At 44.2% G+C, this 23,956-nt stretch overlaps 1 protein-coding gene across 2 annotated transcripts in view; it reads right to left on the bottom strand.

Annotated features, from left to right (window-relative positions):
* Positions 1-23,956, bottom strand: part of LOC306917546 (guanine nucleotide exchange factor DBS-like) — a 111,249-nt gene that overhangs the window by 30,241 nt on the left and 57,052 nt on the right. For both annotated transcript variants that reach the window (XM_079495839.1, XM_079495838.1), the window contains exons 2-4: positions 21,699-21,782; positions 18,802-18,916; positions 12,220-12,310 (exon numbers count right to left, since the gene is read on the bottom strand). In XM_079495839.1, coding sequence (XP_079351965.1) covers positions 12,220-12,310; positions 18,802-18,916; positions 21,699-21,774 — 282 coding nt within the window. In that variant the 5' untranslated portion in view covers positions 21,775-21,782. The remainder of the gene's footprint in view (positions 1-12,219; positions 12,311-18,801; positions 18,917-21,698; positions 21,783-23,956) is intronic.

The following is a 23,956-nucleotide window of genomic DNA, read 5'->3' as shown; positions in this document are numbered from 1 at the left end:
ATCTGACATCATCAAACCCTGTACACTCAAGACACGCTCCATCAAACCCTGGATAGCCATACATGGAGAAGACTGGATCATCACCTAGAATGAATCCTAGATCTGCATATATGGGGCCGGCCAGCAACTCTACATCTGACCTCACGAACACCAGATTAATAGTTTTAACTCCTGCTTCTCAACTGTGCCGTATTAAGAAGCTCTGTTGTTTCGGGCCATGAGAGGGGGCGGAACTGCGACGCTCTATTGTCTACTTACGATGACATGCGATGAATGAGTATAAAACTTAAAACGGATTTGAAATATGGAGATACAAGGATTCTGCTCGACAGTGACCAAATAAGGCAGTCCTTCCTACCTCTAAAAGCAGAGTCCCCGAGACATACGGTCATCATTCAATCACTCGCTTATTGACTTCCACATATAGTGGTGCACACACACACACACACACACACACACACACACACACACACACACACACACACACACACACACACACACACACACACACACACACACACACACACACACACACACACACACACACACACACACACACAGTATAGCTATAGCACTCAGCCATAGTAGACCATCATAAATGCCTGCATGCCCGGGGTTGCCATGGAGACAAGATGGCTGCGCCTTGGGGGGGGGGGGGGGGGGCAAGAGAGGGAGAGTGCACGCACACGTGAGAGAGAGAGAGAAAGAGACGCTGCAACAGTGATGCAGAGACACAGCAGGTGTGGGAGAGGGAGCAATTGAGCGAGTGAGAGACATACAAAGGAGGCATGAGAGGGAGAAGGAGAGGGAGAGAGAGAGGGAGAGAGGACCACTCATTTATCAGTATGTTGTGTGCCTCTGCAGGCCAATGCAGCATCCTGTGTGTTGCATTAGTCATAAGATAGCGGTCCTCTCTCGGGTGCCTGGCTGCCCCCTGGTGGCCGAGACAGTTGGTGCACAGACCATGAGCTCTTTGTGAGCAACGATCGAGGACCTGAGCTTGAATCCCATTCCCAGGATTGTCTCAATTACACCATTACACCAGTGGTTCCCAAACATCTTCATGTCAAGGACCCCCAAATTGACACAAATTAGCCCGCGGACCCCCATTTGAAAAGAGACAGAGACCCCCCACAAGAGAAGATTTCTACAGCTCTAGCAGTGATTCTCAACCATTTTAATTTCAAGGACCCCCGGTTTGACATGAATTAGTCATTGTGGGTTGCAGATGCTTTTCAAATAGGGCCTTTCTCTCTAATGATGTTTAATAACCAGTTGCTACATATATCATGTATTCTCACCTAACACAATATCCTGGTTCACTGGTTTTCAGTCCCCACTGGGGACTCTGAAAGCTGGAAGACTTATTTCAGTGAAATATTCATTTAGCTGGCTATCATGTAGATGCATTGCATCTTATTAATCTTATTAATCACTTACACCTGCCTTCTAATGAGAGCGCAAAAAACTCTCTTGGAAGAGCCACCCATCGCCTAATCTAATATACGGCAACCTTCCCCGTGTTTCTTCACTAGTCCGATCCAGAAGAACACCGTTTGCCGGCCACTGCTACAGAGATGATCATGATGAGGTTATATGTTCCCTTCTTCTCTGGAGTCCTGCCTCAAAGCAGACCGGAGGTCGAAAACTGTCGTTCCCTGATGTCATCGCTAGGGACACATGCATCAGCAAGCAGGAACTGGGGACCGCAATGAAGGACCGGAAAGTCTGGCGTGGCATTGTGAAATCTATGATCTCGACCGCGTTCAAATGATGATGATGATGATGATGATGATGATGCATCTTATTAAAAACATTATGTCTGATAAACGGCCTGAGTTTCTCTGCGATCATTTATGTATATTTTAATATATACAGTTAAATGTAGGATTAGCATTGTCTTAATCTGTGAATTAAAAAAAAAGAAACCTAAAAAGATTGTTCACAAATACAACCCTGGCAGCTTATAATATTACCTGAATTGTTATATTGATTTGTTACACCAAGAAAACCTTTCATCAACCAATGACCTCGTCAGAAATAAAAAGATAAGTGTCAACAAATCAATTCTGATGCCTGTAAACCAAAGGAGACAAAAACAGAGAGGTCTCCACTGTCTTCATGCATGACTCTATTTGCATGACAATACACACACATGCTGCTCAGTCCCATGACGCACGCACGCACACACATAAATAAATGATAAGCTGTCCGTATATAATTTGCCGCTGATCAAAGTATTGTATATTTTTAGAGAGGATTGTGAGGGAGCAGAGGAGTGAAAGCGAGGACAGAGGAACGGGGTGAGAGATGTGAGGGGGAGGGATGGAGGGGTACACATCTACGGGACATGGTCCCATGGGGACCTGTATTATTATACCATGGATCTGCACATGGCACATGTTCACTCCCCTCATCCAGCTATGAACAAAATGGGGTTGGAAAAGTAAAAGGTCATGGCTTCTGAAGCGGCATGCAATATCTATGAGCTCCAAATCCATTGTATGTATGTATGAGACCTTGTTGCAATCTTAGTTGCTACCTGCCCCTCACAGATCCTTACCCTGATCAGAGCCATGCCAAACCCACATAACCATTTTTAAGTTTATAGTACCTAAAATCTCTAACCTAATGCCTAAACACAACCATTTTAACGTAACCTTATCCCAGGTAAAACCGTGCAGCACTGACCCACATCTCACTGCACTGCAGCACTGACCCACATCTCACTGCATGCAGCACAGACCCACATCTCACTGCACTGCAGCACTGACCCACATCTCACTGCACTGCAGCACTGACCCACATCTCACTGCATGCAGCACTGACCCACATCTCACTGAATGCAGCACTGACCCACATCTCACTGCACTGCAGCACTGACCCACAGCTCACTGCATGCAGCACTGACCCACATCTCACTGCACTGCAGCACTGACCCACATCTCACTGCATGCAGCACTGACCCACATCTCACTGCATGCAGCACTGACCCACATCTCACTGCAGTGCAGCACTGACCCACATCTCACTGCATGCAGCACTGACCCACATCTCACTGCACTGCAGCACTGACCCACATCTCACTGCATGCAGCACTGACCCACATCTCACTGCACTGCATGCAGCACTGACCCACATCTCACTGCATGCAGCACTGACCCACATCTCACTGCACTGCAGCACTGACCCACATCTCACTGCACTGCAGCACTGACCCACATCTCACTGCACTGCAGCACTGACCCACATCTCACTGCATGCAGCACTGACCCACATCTCACTGCACTGCATGCAGCACTGACCCACATCTCACTGAATGCAGCACTGACCCACATCTCACTGCATGCAGCACTGACCCCACATCTCAATGCACTGCATGCAGCACTGACCCACATCTCACTGCACTGCAGCACTGACCCACATCTCACTGCACTGCATGCAGCACTGACCCACATCTCACTGCACTGCATGCAGCACTGACCCACATCTCACTGCATGCAGCACTGACCCACATCTCACTGCATGCAGCACTGACCCACATCACACTGCATGCAGCACTGACCCACATCTCACTGCACTGCATGCAGCACTGACCCACATCTCACTGCATGCAGCACTGACCCACATCACACTGCATGCAGCACTGACCCACATCTCACTGCATGCAGCACTGACCCACATCTCACTGCATGCAGCACTGACCCACATCTCACTGCACTGCAGCACTGACCCACATCTCACTGCATGCAGCACAGGCCTCCATGTGACATCACACTGCGCTGCATGCGTGCCAGAGACGTATCTACAATAAGGCGAGGGCAGGCGTCCGCCTGTCCAAATCCATTTCTGGCCTGGCCAAAATCCATACAATGAGAAAAAAATCACACCCGTGTGAACTGAGTGGTGCCGAGTGGTCACACACTAACCATAGCAACCATGCTCACCTGTACATGGCCCCACGTACAGGTACACACCTGGTACACAGGTACAGGTACACAGGTACACATACAGGTACACGGGTACAGACAAAGCCATGGTTATTGGAGTGGTTTGCACCACTCAAAAAGAGGACAAAAACAAGACCTGAGAACTATTAATGGACAGCTGATTGGCCGTTGCGGCAGAGCGCGACCCTCAATCACCCATTGGAATGTAAATGCATGGCTTTCAGCCTTTGTATCCTACTCGTCTGGCAGGTATAGCTCTTTGAAAACCTTTAGTGCTACGATTGTGCGCGGGGAGACGACAATTAACACATCTTGCGGCTTCTTGCCTGCCCAAAATGTAATTCTTGCCTTCCCAAAATGGAATTCCTGGAAACGCCACTGATGCGTGCAGTCACGCTGCCCCGTCTTGAGCCAGGTGGAATACAGACGGTCTGTTCACTCTCTCCACTCATTCAGCTTCACAAGTACGCAGCAGTGTGCAACCCTGCACTGTGCAACAAAACAGGGTCCAAAAACACAACACAGGGGCATAAAACAAAACTCCAAGCAAGCAGCCAATCCTCCAAGCAGCACTGCAGTGCTAGGGGACAAAAACTACATGAAACCTGGATTCATTGGGTAGCTGCAGTAGCCTATAATTGAGTATGTGGCACAGTATGGCACACACTATATACAAAGGTAAGATGGCGAGAGAGAAAAATAGATTACCATTTCTTTCAAGCAGCTATAACATGCATTTTAAAACGTTTTTTAATATTTACTTTCATGCTGTCTATGTCCCTCAAACTTATTTCTAATGGTTTGAGCCTCAATCACCACTCTGATATAACCAGTCCATGGCATTTAATTTTGAGCGGTGCCTCCGCTCCATTCTGCAGCTATGTGTACGTGTACTGTATGTATGTCCGAGCACGGAAAGTTGCAACACAGTAACTCTGTCACTTCTCCACCGGAACTGGGCCGCCCCCCCCAGGCCGCGTTCCTGGGGGTCTCGATGTTGCGGGGACCCCCACACGGTACAGTTTCACCGCTCACTTCATATGCTTCTGAAGCTGTTTTAGCTGCAATAGTGGTGGTGGGGGCTCTGATATGCAACTTATTTCATCTTTGAGTCATTATAATACTGATGCTAGATAAACCCAGGCTTGTTTCCATTCAGTGCCAGCTTGGAAAATCAACAATGGCGGACATTGTAAATGAGATGAGATGAGAGAGATGAGATGTACTTTATTATCCCCGCAGGGAAATTGATACGTTACAGCAGCATAATGTAAAATGTAAAAATAAACAACAGACAGACAGAAAAACACATTATGGAACAAAGTGGAACTGCAAATTTGGAACTGAAGACTGAAGAGGGGGAGGAATTATACAAAGTAGGGTGACATTGATAAACATCACAAATCAGTTGAGCTCTGGGAGCAAGTTCCATAAAAGCCTCCTATATGATGAGAAAGCCTGAATGTTCAAAATTGCGTATTTGTGGGGATGGAAAATACACAGGGGAGCTAAAAAGAAACACCCTAAAAGTATGTTTTTTGTTATAGGTCCTTTCAACTAACTAACAAAACCAAGAAATGCTACCCTGCAGTGACCTTGAGTGACCGTGACGAGAGGAGCGTTGAGCGGGAAGACGAGTGACCTTCGCTCATCGTCAGCAGGAACACATGGTGCTGGCGGACCCAGCCTGCACACTGGGGAGATAGACTGGGACTGAACTGAAGAGCACGTGCGCGCACATGCACACGCACACACATTCATTTCTCACCACCTGCTCCCTATGCCTGGAGGAAAGGCTAATGACGCTGCCCGATTTAACCGTGGGTATCCCAGGACACAATTTACACTGGTTCACACATGCATGCATGCGACACACAAGCACGCACGCACGCACACACACACACAGGTTTATAAATATAAATATTATGCGTACATTGTTATTAGACAAATTTTAGTCATTTCTACAGGGGGGAGAGAGGAGAAGATAGGGATCTCTCTCACTCTCCATCTCTTTGTCACACCTTCACATTGATCAAACCACCCGAATAGAAAGCATGACCTTTAACAACAAGAGGATAAAACATGCAGCATAAAAGAAAGAGGGCAACAATTTGAATGAATCGGTTCTCCTCTCTCCAGATCAACAAATCATCAACCTGCACTTCAAGCCAAAGGACACAGACTGGTGGCGAACACCACAAAAGACAAAAACAGCCCATTGTGACTGGTTGGTGGGGGTGGTGTGCAAGTTATGCACCATTATTGAGGGGCGCTAGCCCCGCCTATAAACAGCTATAGTGTAGATTCTGTCTGAACACAGAAATTAAATGCCATCGACAATGAATGGAGAATTTACGTCATATGTGTCTGAGAAAAACGCCTGTCGGTATGTCTGTTGGTATGTCTGTCTGTATGTCTGTCGGTATGTCTGTCTGTATGTCTGTCTGTATGTCTGTCTGTATGTCTGTCTGTATGTCTGTCGGTATGTCTGTCGGTATGTCTGTCTGTATGTCTGTCGGTATGTCTGTCTGTATGTCTGTCTGTATGTCTGTCTGTATGTCTGTCGGTATGTCTGTCTGTATGTCTGTCGGTATGTCTGTCGGTATGTCTGTCGGTATGTCTGTCGGTATGTCTGTCGGTATGTCTGTCTGTATGTCTGTCTGTATGTCTGTCGGTATGTCTGTCGGTATGTCTGTCGGTATGTCTGTTGGTATGTCTGTCTGTATGTCTGTTGGTATGTCTGTCGGTATGTCTGTCGGTATGTCTGTCTGTCGGTATGTCTGTCTGTCGGTATGTCTGTCTGTCGGTATGTCTGTCTGTATGTCTGTCGGTATGTCTGTCTGTATGTCTGTCGGTATGTCTGTCTGTATGTCTGTCTGTATGTCTGTTGGTATGTCTGTCTGTATGTCTGTCGGTATGTCTGTCGGTATGTCTGTCTGTATGTCTGTCGGTATGTCTGTCGGTATGTCTGTCTGTATGTCTGTCGGTATGTCTGTTGGTATGTCTGTCGGTGGAAACCCGTGGCCAATAAGGGACCACCATTCTTTGGGACGTAACTAAGGTATGTTTCAAGGTTGGTATAAAGGTCAATAATTGATTGGAGCGCCCCTCACTTCACACGGGTGTGATTATTATATTACTAGAGGACCGGGCCTAATTAATCTGTTGATTGGTTTACCAGATGATTTGATTAATCGATGCGATTATTACCTTTGATCACCATGAAATGAAATAAGGTCATGAAGCACAAAATGAAGGCAAACGCTCATCGCAACAAGTGATCTATAATATTATACCAAAACAAATATATCCTGGATGAAACGGAACTCTAAAATCTAACAATTCATTCAATAATATGGAATGATGACAAGTAGCAGGGCTTGACATTAAAGGGGAATTTCTCCCTAAACCTTTTTTTACAAAAGTAAGTTGATAATTATGTATATTGACCAATTTTTTTTATTAAAAAATAAATAAAGATATAGGGGAGCTGGGGCTGGGGCTGGAGCTGGGACTGCTGCTGGGGGGGTCTAACATCAGCTCACGTAGACCAGGAAGAGTGCAGTGTCAACAATGCATGGAGTGTTGCTGTCACATCATCTAGAACAGATGTGAACAAAAACCTTTTTTTACAAAAGTAAGTTGATAATTATGTATATTGACCAATTTTTTTTATTAAAAAATAAATAAAGATATAGGGGAGCTGGGGCTGGGGCTGGAGCTGGGACTGCTGCTGGGGGGGTCTAACATCAGCTCACGTAGACCAGGAAGAGTGCAGTGTCAACAATGCATGGAGTGTTGCTGTCACATCATCTAGAACAGATGTGAACAAAAAACAAAAAACAACTGCGTGATTGAATAGGAGTTCTAGCGTTAGACCCCTCCAGACCCAGCTTCATCTCCAGCTGCAGCTTCAGCTCCCCTATATCTTTATTTTTTTATTTTTTTGGTCAATATACATAATTATCAACTTACTTTTGTAAAAAAAGGTTTAGGGAGAAATTCCCCTTTAAGGCTTGTCCTGTTGACCGGGACAACTAATAAATCTTGCCGGACAAGTGCATTACATTTTTACTTGTCCGTTGGACAAGTTACTCTTGGTTTCATGTTTTCTGAGCCAACAATATTGTCTGACATTACTATGGATGAACTGTGTATTTGGAATACCTGAAATGTATGTAAAGATCACAGACAATTGGGGCTATTAACTTGTATAAAGTGAGAATATTCATCATATTCTAACTTAATATTCTAAATTCTAACTTACAGTTAGTTGATTTAAAATGTATTTTTGTACTTGTGCTCCGGACAAGTGAGTTTTGTGTCCGGACAAGTGAATGGGAAATGTACTTCCCATCCCATTTGAGGCACATTAACATTAAGTGCCTCAAAACGTTAATGTCAAGCCCCGCAAGTATAGGCCTATTCAGATTTTGGTACTGTAGCACATATTACAGGAACTTTTCCACACCTGCACTTGCTCAAAGATATTTGTTTGTGTGTACAATTGCATGAAATGTAAACGATTGTGCAATTAAGTATTCCGCCACCTCTCTCTGTGCGTGCGTGCGTGCGTGCGTGCGTGCGTGCGTGCGTGCGTGCGTGCGTGCGTGCGTGCGTGCGTGTTAAAGTGATGTAGCCAATCATTGGAGCAGAGCGTCTCCAATATGAGCTACTGTCACGGTCAGGACAAATTTCCTGGGAATCCCATAGAAACCCCCCCCTACGCCCGATGTTTATCCCTGTCCAATTAGCATAGATTAGCATACATCTGCATGTATTAACCCATTCTGGACGAGAGGACCCCCATTTGGTGTTTTAAAGCATCATGTTATACTTTAGCTATTGAAAAATAGCAGATCTACAAGCTCATAGCTTGTAGCTTGTAGATCTGCTATTTTCTTTTAAATCGTGAAAATGTGGCGCAAATCTTTTTTGAATATATATTCTTTCAGAGGGAACGTTTTTTTAACTCAAATCTTTGCTTCTGGGAGGGGGTCCCTGGAACAACATTATTTTCAGATGGGGGTCGGCGGCCAGTTACATATATTTTTGGGGGTCCTTGACCATGAAAATGTTTGAGCACCACTGACATAGAAACATGGGATTTTCAGAACACCGGTCAGGATTTAGAAGACATTTGTAGAATGGTCCTCAGGTCTAAATGTATTAAAAGGTTAAATGATGCACAACAAGGAGGAGGAGGAGAGGATCCAGCCAGCAGAGCCTGACATAAAGGCCCACCACGTCTCAGAGCTGGTTAGCATGTCTCTGAGCAGGTGGCTATTCCACCAAGGCCCATAAAGGATGACTATATCCTGCATGGCTTATTTTTGATAATTGAAAAGAATTTAATAAATTAACTGCTCCTGACGGAAGGTTCCGCCAGTTGGAATCCAACCGGCAACTGCTTCTGGTGTAACGTTCCGTCTGATAAGCTTTATTATTGATATCAAACCGGATCGCTGATTTATTTTTATTTTTTTGCCTGGTCTTTCCTTCTTTAGTGATCCTAGACAGGATTGCGCAACCGCGCTTCCGTCCACCTCCCTTTATACAGGCTGAGTAAAAAGCTGAATAACTCGAAATTTACGGAGCTCTCCATGGTTTGGATAAAATGTGCGATGTTCGGAGGTCTTTGCCGATTATCCGGTGATCTAGATGGGAACATTGGCGCTTTCTAGAGCAAGGATGGCTTCATTTTAGCTCGCTAGCATTGACGCTATTTATTTAGCATCTAAGATGGCCGCCCAAACAGGATGTGAATCCAGCGTGTGTCACACTACAAACGGCTCGGCAGTCTGCGGTTGGCTCCGCATCCACCAGGTGGCAGTAGATGGGTTAAGTAAAAGTACCAATACTGCAATTTAGAACTACTTTGTTACAAGTAAAAGTACGGAATTGAAAATGTACTTGAGTAAAAGTACAAAAGTATCGGCATCAAAATGTACTTAAAGTACTAAAAGTAAAAGTGCCATTTCACAAGTTAAAAATGTGTACAAAATCTTTTGAAAATAGCAGATCTACAAGCTCACAATGCGTCACAACAAGCATTGTGGGCTTGTAGATCGGCTATTTTCAAATGGCCGAAATGTATAGGGTTAATGTGGTTAATGTATGTTTTCCAATCAAAAATTTAATCTCCAAAGTAACTATACTAACTAAAGTTTTCAAATAATTGTAGTGGAGTAAAAGTACAAATGTTGGCTCTGAGATGTAGTGGAGTAGAAGTAAAAGTACTGGAAATTGGAAATACTCAAGTAAAGTACAAATACCTCAAAATTGTACTGTAATGTACAAAAAAGTACAATAATTAAGTAAAAATACTTTCCACCACTGATTGTTGTGCATGGAGTCAGGAGATTTGACAGGATAAATGACCAATTGTAACCTGACTCCGCCAGATGGGGCAGCAGAGAGTACACTGGGTACCCCCCTCCTGCTCCCATCTGGGAACTCTCAGGCAGACTTGATGCCCGGCCACAAAACGGCCTGGCCAATCAGCAGCAGCTATCCCGCCTCTAGCTGCTGCTGATTGGCCAGGCCGTTTTGTGGCCTCTCTGCTGCCCCATCTGGCGGAGTCAGGTTAGACCAATTGAGGAATGCTTAAAACTGTGCCGACTTCCGCAGGAATCTGGAGTGTTTGTTGGCAGGTATGGATTCTGCACAGTCTGACAGTAGTAGGTGGAGTGAGTCAGGGAGGGTCCCAGAAGGACCCATGTAATAATGAGAAGCTGAATTAATAATAATGGGAAGTCTGTGCCAACATGTTTTGGCCGGTAATGATAGATGCAGTCTGTTTCGCCGGTCAAAAAAAGATTTCACATAATTAGAAAGCTATGGGGAATGCAGGGTTAACAGCAGCACTGAAAGGCTGTTTTAATTGTTAGTGAGATTTCCCACCTAATGGTCTACTAATGACATGTTCTCCCCAGACACCGGGAACCCGGATATTAAAATTCCGCAGCTAACTATCTCCACTAGGAATGCTCCCATGAGCAAATACAGCTATTCATGCTTGAAAATACTCTGAAGTGCATTGCATCGGGCGCCAAAAATAGCCGATCTACATGCTCACATTGTGCGTGTCGCACTGTGATGCGTTGTGAGCTAGACTGTTTTATTGTTAGTCTTAAAATATCCGATCTACGAGCCTGTAGATCGGCTAGTATTTTCAGCATGCAACCAAGTGTATACAATGAATTATACTGGATCTCTTCTCCACAATAGTCCCACTAAATAATTTCCATTTAGATTCAGTCAGTGAAAAAGGTAGTCGACAAACTTTTTTTTGTCATAGTATTAGTCGACGAAATCAACACAGGTAAAGGTCCATTTGGTTCCATTTTTACGCTAGCCTCTTTGTACAATCAGCACTGAGGGTTTTACTGTGCTGTACATAGACAGGTTACACAATAAAATACTGAATCTCTCTCTCTCTCTGAGTTAGATCCCTTCATCTCATTCCTTCCTTCCTTCCCTGGCAATCCATTCAGCTCTTTTTGTCTTTCCCTGAGTTGCAAACAATCCATTCGTCATCTGAGCTGAAGCAGTGAAGCAGTGGCGTTGCTCAATAACTAGGCTACTAGGCTAACGGCCCACGCACTGCACACACAAGCACACTGGGTTGATGGGAAAAGACCACACACACACAAGTCACACATGCACACACACACATGCATGCACACGCACGTCACACACGCGCATCTCCACTGCCCACTCAAACATACTACTATTGTTTTAGAGTCTCACTACGAATGCAACCCCTGAATGTGAAAAAGTGATCCATTCAAATGTTTTTATAGCAAATATGAAAAGCTGAAATGATGCACAGCGCGCACACGCGTATACCACACACACACACACACACACACACACACACACACACACACACACACACACACACACACACACACACACACACACACACACACACACACACACACACACACACACACACACACACACACACACACACACCTATGTATAACACTAGTGACTTACAGTGTGAGAACGCAGCAGAGCAGAGTAAGCATGAACTCTACACAGCCAATAAACAACAAAGCAAACAGTCACATAAGAGCACACAGAGAGAACAATGTAGTGCCTCAAAGACACTGATGCCAAGTAAACAATGAACCAACTGCATCTGTCTAAACAACAGGCTATATAAACACCATTCATCGCTCGACTGTCCATCTCTTCTGAGCTGCACACACACACGAACACATGCGCACACACACACGCACGGTAAGGGTACTATACTTACAGCGATGCGGAGCAGGGTAGTTTTCACAGCAGCCCATCGGTCCAGACGTCTGTCAACAACCAAGATGAAACCCACTCCTGACGACGCAACGCTGCAGAGAGGAAGAGCACAGTGATCACCACAGAAGCCACCTGTGTGTGACTGTGTGTGTGTGTGAGACTGTGTGTGTGTGAGTGACTGTGTGTGACTGTGTGTGTCGACTGTGTGTGTGTGTGTGTGTCGACTGTGTGTGTGTGTGTCTGTGTGTGTGTGACTGTGTGTGTGTGTGTGTGTGTGTGTGTGTGTGTGTGTGTGTGTGTGTGTGTGTGTGTGTGTGTGTGTGTGGGGGGGTTACAGTGTGTGTTATCCGTTGATCGCCGTGAATCCATCAGAATCAGATGACATGATTCCAAGAGACCATTTTGATCATCATAGCAACTGTGTGTGCGCGTGCGTGCGCGCATGCATGTGCGTGTGCTTGTGTGTGTGTGCGTGCGTGCTATGTCTAAAGTCATTACAATGGTTATGGTTTTCCATCCTATGCGGTAGTTTATTGTATTCCCCTGTTGTCCCAGGTGTGAATGCAATTAACTCCCTGGTAGGATAGAAAGCCAGCAGCGCTCGGGGAGCTTCCACACAAAGCATGCACGCTTACAGAGTACACAGCCAAATCCTTACTGATTGATCTGTGATCAAATCAATACATGTATTGATTAGTTATGGATAATTCAGTTATGACATCCTAGGCTATTTTAGCATGTCATCTTGACTGACTATCCATTTTTCAGTTGTATGTGTATATCAGTGGTTTTCAACCAGTGGTCCGGGGACCACTAGTGGTCCTTGAGGCGGTTCCAGGTGGTCCCCCAGCTAAATGATGGAGAGTTGGTAACCAAATGGACCCTTATAGATCTTTTACTCTTACGGTACGGGTCGTACGGGTCCATTTTGGTTTCATGTTATGCTCTCAAAAGTGAAATTATTGTCAAACATCTGCATTTCTTCATTTACGAGAAGTCTACAAAATTAGAGAATGTAGAAGAATTGTTATTGTTGATCAACATTTGCCAACAGCATGTCTTAATCTTATGCAACGACAACAAAATATTCTAAGTCTGAGTGTCATTCTAATGGGTCTGAGAGGCTAAATGTCATCAAATGGTGGTCCGGGGCTCAAATGCCAAATCAATAATGGGCCTTGAAATGAAAAGGGTTGAAACCCCCTGGTGTGTACTGTATGGTTAAAGTGCTTGCGGTTCACAGACAGCGTTGGTCATGTTTTTTTATCCGTTGGGCTCCTTCTGGTATGTAAACAATATGAGATAGCACTGTTAACCTTGGAAGAACGTTTACAGTATATGCCTTTAGAGTTGTCTGCTTAACCCATTTAGACATAAAAAAATTAAAAAGCCGACCCTTTAGTGTGGTTTGAGCTTAAGGAAAAGCATACAATTAAACATTGAACCCACAACTGAGCATAACCATTTAACCCATTGGCCTGGGCCATGGCTCAGCGGTCCAGGCACCTTGGCTGGTAATCCAGTCTGGCAGTGTGCCGCGGGTTCGACTCCCGATCCCGACGGCCTTTACTGCATGTCTTCCCCCCCATATCTCTCCCCATTTCCTGTCAGCCTACTGTCTGTCCCTCCATAAAAAATAAAATAAAATAAAGGTGAAAGCAAAAAAAAAAAAAAAACATTTAACCCATTCTGAACGGGAACCCCTTTTGGTGCATTATGTTATACTTTAGCTGTTGAAAAATAGCAGATGTACAAGCTCGTAGCGCAGCACTTCTTGAAAAATCGTGAAAATGTGGCACAAATCTTTGAATATATATTCTTTCAGAGTGAACGTTTTGAACTCAAATCTTTGCTTCTGGGGGGTCCCTGGAACAACATATTTTCAGATGGGGGTCGGCGGCCAAATACATATATTTTTGGGGGTCCTTGACATGAAAATGTTTGAGAACCACTGACATAGAAACAGGTTTTTTTTTCCAGAAAACTGTCAGGATTTAGAAGGCATTTGTAGAATCGGCTTCAGGTCTAAATGGCCAAGCCTAGACTCAAGTCTAGACTTAGTTGACCGGGGTCCCCCAGGGCTCTTTACTGGTTCCTACTCCTTTATTCCCTCTACAGCAAATCTCTGAAACAGATCACAAAGGTTCGCCCCCAGAATACGGACGCTTCAAGGTGGTCAACAGTCATTAAGAAATGTATATTATTATTACAAGAGGCTATGACATGTATGGTGTGTGTGTGTGTGTGTGTGTGTGTGTGTGTGTGTGTGTGTGTGTGTGTGTGTGTGTGTGTGTGTGTGTGTGTGTGTGTGTGTGTGTGTGCGCGTGTGTGTGTGAGAGAGAGATAAAAATTGCTTAACAGTTTGTCTGTTATGATTATGAGCAAGCCCTCCGATTACCATGGCAACGGTGTGTGTGTGTGTGTGTGTGTGTGTGTGTGTGTGTGTGTGTGTGTGTGTGTGTGTGTGAGAGAGTGAGAGAGTGATAGAGAGAGAGAGATAAATTATATGGCCATCCATTACACAGGCACTGCCATCCATATTAGGCTCATTAACCTTTATATGTGCAAGACTGTGTGTGTGTGTGTGTGTGTGTGTGTGTGTGTGTGTGTGTGTGTGTGTGTGTGTGTGTGTGTGTGTGTGTGTGTGTAGAATGTTTTCCCCTCACAATCAAATTGAGTCTAATTATTATCAGCAAGCAAGTGCATGCTAACACATACATACACATGCACAACACGCCTTGACTGGTCTGCTATCCACCAAGTGGTGCCAGATTGGCAATGCATGCACACGCACACACACACACACACACACACACACACGCCAACATACAAATACTGCTGAGGTGGTCCATCTGGATAACAATATTAGCCAATAGTCAAAACGTACACGCACACACGCATGCGCACGCACACACACACGCACACACACAACACACACACAAGATGCAGTGTCCTACCAAGTGAAGGCCGCGGCAGCTAATCAACAATTCATTCCTGCGGCTGGAATAATACTCCTAACACGGCAGCCTAGCTGGCTGAAATCCCAAATGGCATCCCCCCCCCACCACCACCCCAAGTCTTCAATAATCCTGGAAAATGCCATTAATATTCCATTGTCAATGTCCGGAAATCGTTACATTTCCCCCCCAATTCTTCCTTATTCCAACGCGGTCATGGTTCCTTCATTCCCTCGCTGTGATGCGTGATATAAGATGTGATCGTTGCACCTAGATGGAGAGATGGAGCCTTTTTGCATCCTTCTACAGCATCTCTCTCCCTCTCTCCCCCCCTCCCTCCTCCTTCTCTGCCCGCCTCCAGTCCTCGGCCAATTAAAATTAAGACCACCGTTCACCGCTCTCCCTGCCAGCCAATCGCCGCTTAGAGTGTTGCTGAATGGCTGCACAGGGTGTGAATGGCTGGTGTGGAGCTGGGAGGGGGGGGCGGGACATAAGAACACCCCCCACACACACAGAACCATACCACCCCCCTTCTCTCCCTCGCTCCTTTTTGTGTGTGTGTGTCTCTCTCTGTGTGTGTGTGTGGGGGGGTGTGAGCGCACACGTGCGTGTGTGTGTGTCAGCAGTAAAGGCAAGAAAAGGTGAAAGGATGTGAGAGAGAAAGGAGGCGTAGTCTAGAGAGGGAGAAATAATAATAATTATTATTATTATATTATAATAATTATTATTAGTAATAAAAATAGGAGGGAAGTGCCAGAAGGGGGCAATCGCAACTGCAAACTCACTCCCAATCTTCCGCCGTTGTCTGAAAACCCACCTCTACAGACTCCATCTTAGACCGTAGCACTTGCCCTAGCCTCGACGACCTTACAGGCGTATGCAACGTCTCAAGTTATGTAATTTATATACTATACTATAGTATAGTATGGCATACGCATAGTTTGATTATACAGATATTCCACTGTTAGGTTCTTAGCTTACGTATGATTCATGATGAATGACTATTTTAAATGTTTTTTTTGTGGCTTTCGCCTTTATTTTATATTTTTCATGGAGGGACAGACAGTAGGCTGACAGGAAATGGGGAGAGAGATGGGGGAGTGACATGCAGTAAAGGCCGTCGGAATCGGGAGTCGAACCCGCGGCACACTGCCAGACTGGATTACCAGCCAAGGTGCCTGGACCGCTGAGCCACGGCCCAGGATGAATGACTATTTTGATATACATGTATTACCATGTTTTTGTTCTTGCTTACTGTAAATCGCTCTGGATTAAGAGCGTCTGCCAAATGCCTAAAATGCCTAGTAAAATTGTAAATGGACTCCGATAATAAGCGAGATGAGAGATGAAACCGTGGAGGTGATATAACAGATAGATAATACATTAAATAATGGAAGTGCACAATGACAACAGATAAGTTAGAGGTGGGGCGTAAGTGACGGGCGCTCTTATCGTCATACATCATCTCACGACGGCCAATCACAATTGGCGTCTTCACTTTTCTATCAATACGTGCATTGCCTCAGCCAATCAAATCATCGCTATGTGGTGCTCAGCCAATCAAATCATCGCTACGGGGTGCTCAGCCAATCAAATCATCGCTAGGATACACACAAAGCTGTGCATAGGAGGAGCTAGCGCCCCTCAAAAATGTGGCCCACACGCACAAATGTTCCTTTTTTTTGTCAATAGTCAATCTAAAATTGGCTATTTAAAAAATTATTGTACAAAAAACAAAAATAAATGTATTCCAATTTCTTTTATATAAGAAGAAATATATATCAGCAAAAAAACCTGCATCTCAATTAATCAATTCACTTACATCAGTATAAGATTACATAAATGTGGTTTAAATTTCCGGTTTGGATATATGTTGGGTTAAATGCCCAGCCCTAAATGGAGGCATGAATGAGAACATATACAGTTAAGACATGTAGATATAGAATGATGATAGATCTGCTGCCGTGACGTCAACATTCTGATGACTGGGAGAAATAAAATGATGACACTGTGGAAAGAGAACAGACGGAGGCATTGTCTTTCTGTTAAATCCATTTCTCTGCAGTCCCTTTTCTCTCCCTCCCTCCCCCCTCCCCCCTCCCCCCTCCTTCCCTCCCCCCTCCCTCTCTCCCCCTCTCTCTCTGAAGTGAAAATTCTGTATTGGCGTCTTTACAACATCATTAAAACACTTAAATATCTTCAGAAACAAGATGAGTCAAGATGAGTGAAGAGATTAATAAACAGATTACAATTATCTCTCTCCCTCTGTGTCTCTCTCCCTTTTCCACTGGTTGGGAACCGGTTCAGTTCTTTTTGGTTCTTAGTCCATGAGCAAGACCTCCAAAAATGGAACGTAAATTGAGTGGGCAAAACCATACCTATATTAAATTGTTTATAGGATCAATATAACTAGTAAATTCCACAGTAGCAGCTTTTTCATATTTTCTATTTTTTGCATATCTTCCTATATAATGCCTAATTTTGCACAATTTCAGAAAATGTGTAATACAATAAATCATTGTCTTTGTGTAAGTAATCAACTGGGGAAGTTTCATGGCGATAACTATTAATTACATTTGTACCTATTCACCTATCATTGTAGGCTATATAGACCTACTGTAGGTGAAAATGACAAAATATGAAAAGGCTACTTGCAAGGGTCATCATAATTTACTTATATTGACCCTATAAACAATTTAATATAGGTATGGTTTTGCACGCTCAGTTCATAATTAACGACGTTCCAATTTTGGAGAACTAAAGCAGTTCCCAACCGGTGGGAAAGGGGCCACTGTGTTGTACCTGCTGACTCTGAGGCAGACCAGTCTGACTGGTAGCATTATGCTGACATCTACTGGCCGCAGACGGTGGTACATTACATTACAAGATTTGTGTTTGCATTGTGTGCGTGTGTCCTCTCTCTCTCTTGAGACAAACTAATGACAACTAGAAAGGTGCAATTCTGGGAAATTGCAAGTGTGGTTTGCACCAGTGTTGATTTCGTCGACTAATTGATAAAAAATGTTCATCAACTAACTTTTTTCAATGACGAAAATGAATGGAAATATTCTTATCTCTATGGTAAATGGTGCATTTATATAGCGCCTTTATCCAAGGCGCTTTACATAGATTGTGCATTACATTCACCCATTCACCCATTCAACCATGCAAGGCACCAACCAGCACATCAGGAGCAATTAGGGGTTCAGTGTCTTGCTCAAGGACATTTTGACACTTAACTCTGAGGGAGCCCGAGTTCGAACTGGCAACCTTGCGGTTCCTATCCGGCCACTGTGTGTGTGTGTGTGTGTGTGTGTGTGTGTGTGTGTGTGTGTGTGTGTGTGTGTGTGTGTGTGTGTGTGTGTGTGTGTGTGTGTGTGTGTGTGTGTGTGTGTGTGTGTGTGTGTGTGTGTGTGTGTGTGTGTGTGTGTGTGATGAAGAAATGCTGATTAACCAAGTGTTAGCAATATGAAATTCAGCAAGAGAGATAGAGAACCATGAAAGCAGAACTATTTCAGGGCGTGCATGCATGCCGTGCGTGCGTGCGGGCAGATAAAATGTGCAAATCAAATGTCCATGGGTGCATGCGTGCGTGTGTGTGTGCGACGTGTGTGCGTGTGTCCAACCTGGGGATGCTGGTCAGGTAGCTGAGAACACTCTGAAGCTCATCCTCGTCCAGCTCGCTGAACGCAGGGAATTCTGGGAAGACGACGATGGGTCGTCCATTCTCCCCACGGCCGCCTGCCAACGCACAGGGAATAACCCACGTTCACGGAAGGGTTAACCTGAGAACGGACTCTACAAATGTCTTCTAAATACCCTATGTTTCTATGTCAGTGGTGCTCAAAACTATTTAATGTCAAAGACCACCAAAAAATGATATGTAATTGGCCGTCGACCCCCATCTGAAAATATGTTGTTCCAGGGACCCCCCAGAAGCAAAGATTTGAGTTAAAAACGTTCGCTGTGAAACAGTAAAATATTCAAAGATTTTCATACATTTTCACGATTTTTCAAAAAATAGCAGATCTTACAAGCTTGTGGCGCGGCACTCTGTGTCTCCAGAGTAGAATCAGCTCGACAGTCGTCTATGGTAATATGATTTACCGAGCAGTCAAAAAGGCTAAGGATATAAAGGCTAAATTGGGCTAATGGCTAAATTGAAAATGGCCCATATCAAATAATTATTCACACTGATATATCACTAGACTGATTACCAAATAAGTAAAATGGAATCCAATTACATTCCAGATTCCAGAAATTCTGCATGGGTATTAAAGGGAGTAAATTAAGTTTCCCTCTGGATCAGTGACTCATGTTGGGGCTAAACTAAAAGGAGAAATGCACTCTGTCGAGATGCCAACTGGCGCTTATTTGCACCAGTGTTGTTTTTGGCAGCAAATTTTGATTTTAGTTTTAGTCATATAGTCTCTTGAATAGTTTTCAATTAGTTTTAGTCACATTTTAGTCACCTGGAATGTTTTAGTGTCATAAGATTTTAGTCGACTAAATCTACAGTTGATTTAGTCGACTAAAATGTATTTTGGCGGGCCTTGATGCCGTCGTAATGACTGATTTTCAGCATTGCAACCAAGTGGAAAATGACTTACACTGGATCTCTTGTCCACTAGTCCCTTCCTAACATTTTAGTCTAGTTTTTATTTGTTGACGAAATTGTCAGTATATTTAGTCATAGTTTTAGTCATCATAGCTTAGTTTTCATTTAGTTTCCATTTAGTTTTAGTCAGTGGAAAAAGGTTAGTCGACGAACATTTCATTATTATTACAAATTAATATTACAAAAACAAAGAAAGAAATTGAAATACATACAAAATGTATTAGAAATATGTGAACAAAAATGTGTGGCGTTCTACATTATAGCGAGTATCGCGTGGCCAGACCTCTCGCAATTTTCAAATGCTTCCGTCATACAGTCTGGAGCAACGGAAGCTCTGATCATGATTCATCAGCAAGCGATAAAGCAGAAGTTGAGCCTCCTCCACACTTCCGTTTCATCTTTACAGTCGGGCAAATTCATCCTAATATAAATCGAAATCATCTAAACATATACAGTATAGCTTGGCAAAGCTTGCTGCTTATAGCAGAAATAAAATGTAAAGATATTTTAAAATATATCTTTTCATCAACGGAAATGCCAGCTTCCTTACTCGGATCTCGGGAGGTCGGAGATTTGTGGAATAGTTGTCTGGCTACGTGAGACTATACATTAGCCCAGGGGTTCCCAACCTGGAGGTCGTGACCCCTCGGGTGGGCCCGAAATAATTTTTGTTTTTTTTGCAATTGAATGGCTGGGAAATGGACATTTAGAGTTTACATAAACACATAGTGCATGCATAAACTTTCCTTAATGATTATATCTGGTTTCAGAATTTATTTATGATGTATTTTCTCTATTATTAAGATTATTGTAGCAGTCAATTTGTATTGGTGGTGGGGATGGGGGGCGGGGCAGGGGTCGCGAGACATGGCCAAAGCATTTCCGGGGGGTCCCCACAGCCAAAAACGTTGAGAACCCCTGCATTAGCCTATACTGGCAGTGTACAGCAGAGAACTTTTGGGGACAAAAAAAACCCACAGACCCACTGATGATAGATTTCAGAACAAAACGATAGCATAGTGGCCCCAAAACCTAAACATCACACTCACACACAGACAGACAGTTGGGTTACTATGCAACCATGCCCGTTTGGTAATGCCTTGTGAATAATTAATCACCAGGGTGTTAATAGCAACCTGAGCCACTAATGGAAGAAACGGACACGTTGTTGTATGGCGCTGCATGGGCGCTGCTGTGATCGGTGGATATAAATGCTATATGCGTGTGACTGTGTGTAGAATTAGAATGTGTGTGTCTGAATAGGGCTTAACCTATTCAGGACGGGAACCCCTTTAGGTGTTTCAAGCATTATGTTATACGTTAGCTATTGAAAAATAGCAGATCTACAAGCTCATAGCGCGAGTGCCGCGCTATGAGCTTGTAGATCTGCTATTTTTGAAAGATCTTGAAAATGTGGCGCAGTGAACGTTTTTAACTCATATCTTTGCCTCTGGGGAGGTCCCTGGAACAACATGTTGTCAGATGGTTTTGTCCCAACCTGACCCTTTGGTGTGTTTTGGGCTTTGAAGCACTGGCGACAAGTACAGTACTGTACTGTACTGTACTGTACTGTACTGTACTGTACTGTACTGTACTGTACTGTACTGTACTGTACTGTACTGTACTGTACTGTACTGTACTGTACTGTACCGCACAAGACACCGTGCTGTAATTTAACCAATTTGCGTCGTGAATTCAATTGCGCAATGACATAACATTTAAATTAATTTTAAGGTTTTATGAAATTTAATTTAATTGTTAAATGGTATGAAATTGGTTAATTAGATTGCATTCTACTGTATCAAACGCATTTGGGGGATATTAGGCCAGAGGGAGACTTTTAAAATGCTACTGTACTTGGTCATTTACGATATGAACCGGTTCTGAATCTGAAGCTAAACACACCTGGCAGAATGGCAAACTGTTTCTGAAGCTCGGATCCGATTTCTGCTGCAAACAGTGGACTGCTTCTCCTCTGCATGATGTCATCTAGAGAGAGAAAGAGAGAGAGAGAGGAAGATGCTCAAATCTGGGCAATCCGACGTGTGTGTGTGTGTGTGTGTGTGTGTGTGTGTGTGTGTGTGTGTGTGTGTGTGTGTGTGTGTGTGTGTGTGTGTGTGTGTGTGTGTGTCTGCCACACGCGTGTGTGCGCGTGCGGCTATACTAGTAGAGACTAGGCTCTATGACATTACTTATGACTTTAAGGAACGTTCCAGCCAGTTTACCAGTTCTCTTTCACAGAAGAGCAACAGACAGAGAAGGAGAGGATGGGGCGAGGTGGGTGTCTGAGGAATCCTACACATTTAAGGGATTAAAGTTTCATCAGTCCTCTTATGTACAGTATGTCACCACCATAAACACAATGAGTCATCACTGTTCATGTGCGCACGCACGCACGCACGCACGCACGCACGCACGCACAGAGAACTGGAAAGGCTGTGGTCGGACTAAAGTCTGCAAGCAACAGATGCCGAAATATCAGCTCGAAAACATGTAAAGTATGATAGAACGGAAGACGGTGTATCGTTGTTGGCTAAGCATTACAGAAAGCCTCAGAACAATAGTCAAGGTTACAGAAACTACGATATATAAATGGTAAATGGTGCATTTATATAGTGCCTTTATCCAAGGCGCTTTACAGAGATTGTGCATTACATTCACCCATTCATTCATACACCGATGCCGGAGGAAACCATGCAAGGCACCAAGCTGCACATCGGGAGCAATTAGGGGTTCAGAGTCAACACTGATTGTATGGCTGACCCAAGCTTTTACAAAACATCTGAAAACAACCTGTAATTGGTCCAATGACAGGGACGTTTTAACTGGGCTCCATTACAGGCTAAACCAGAAGGAGAGGAGGAGAAATGTTGAGTGGAAAACAGGACTGAAATAACAGGAAAGGAGGACAAACTTACCACAATGCCAATAACCCAGGTAAGTTACGTACTGTAGGCCAGTGGTTCTCAAACGTTTGCATGTCAAGGACCACCAGATTTACACTAATTAGCCCCACGGACCCCCCAGTTGAAGAGATATGCCAGGGACCCCCATAAGAGAAGAGCTTTACAGCTCTAGCAGTGATTCTCAACCCGTTTAATTTCAAGGACCCCCAGTTTGACATGCATTAGTCTACGGACCCCCATTTAATGGTATTTCTATCTCCGGGACCCCCAATTTATATTGTAAAATCAATGTTAATTTAACTCTGAGAGTGCAGGTCCATTTGGTTTGTACACTCTCAGAGTTACAGACCCATAAGGGTCCATTTGGTTCCAAACTATCATTTAGCTGCATGGGGACCCCCTGGAACTCCCTCAAGGACCACCTGGGGGTCCCCGGACTCCCACTTTGAGAACCACTGACGTAGGCTACTGTATATACAGTCTCACACTGCACGGTTAATGGTGTGTGTTCCTCATTGCTGTAGTCAGTGTATAGATTTAGAAAACTAAGATATGCAGTATTGCGTCAGTGAAGTGCGAGTATGAGCACGCCTGCAGGGTGTGTGTAGCTCCACATGCGTGTGTGTGTGTGTGTGTACTGTGTGTAGAAGACCCAGCTGTTCGGAGAGTGTGTCAGGGATTTACGTTTTGGAACGTATCCAGACATGTGGGCTGTGTGTGCGTAAGCGTATGTGTGAGTGCATGTAGGGGTGTGTGTAGGGGTGTGTGTTGTGTCCTACAGTCCTAGTGACCCCGAAACTAAAACCCAATACTCTTGACCTACTGAAGTTGTAACCTTGTCCTCCACTAGAACTACAACGCACAACGTCTACTGGTCAGTTCTTGGAACACAATCAGTTTCAGTTTATTTTTATTTTATAGTGCAACATCACCCCAAGGGGTCTCTGTGCACTTCACGACAATACACAGCATAAAAAACACAATAGCACGGTAACACAACAGCGAAGAAATACAGTAAAGCATAATACAATGTGTCAATACACATGGCTGACATACAGTAAGTATGCGATGGGACGTGTAAAAATGGTGTAAAAATGCGTTCAGAAGATCCATTAATATAACATAGGGTTTTAAAACCACAGGGCAGAGCAAGGTGAATATAGTGATTTCAGTGAACTAGGGGGAACCATGGGAGTGGTGCAACTTCCCTCCCCTACCCCCCCCCCCCCCCTCCCCCCCTCTCTCTCTCTCTCTCTC

The sequence above is a fragment of the Electrona antarctica genome (genome assembly GCF_951216825.1).
Source record: "Electrona antarctica genome assembly, chromosome: 24".
NCBI classification, from domain to species: Eukaryota; Metazoa; Chordata; class Actinopteri; order Myctophiformes; family Myctophidae; genus Electrona; species Electrona antarctica.
The sequence above is the reverse complement of the archived record's forward strand: the minus strand, read 5'-3'. Positions and strand labels throughout refer to the sequence as shown.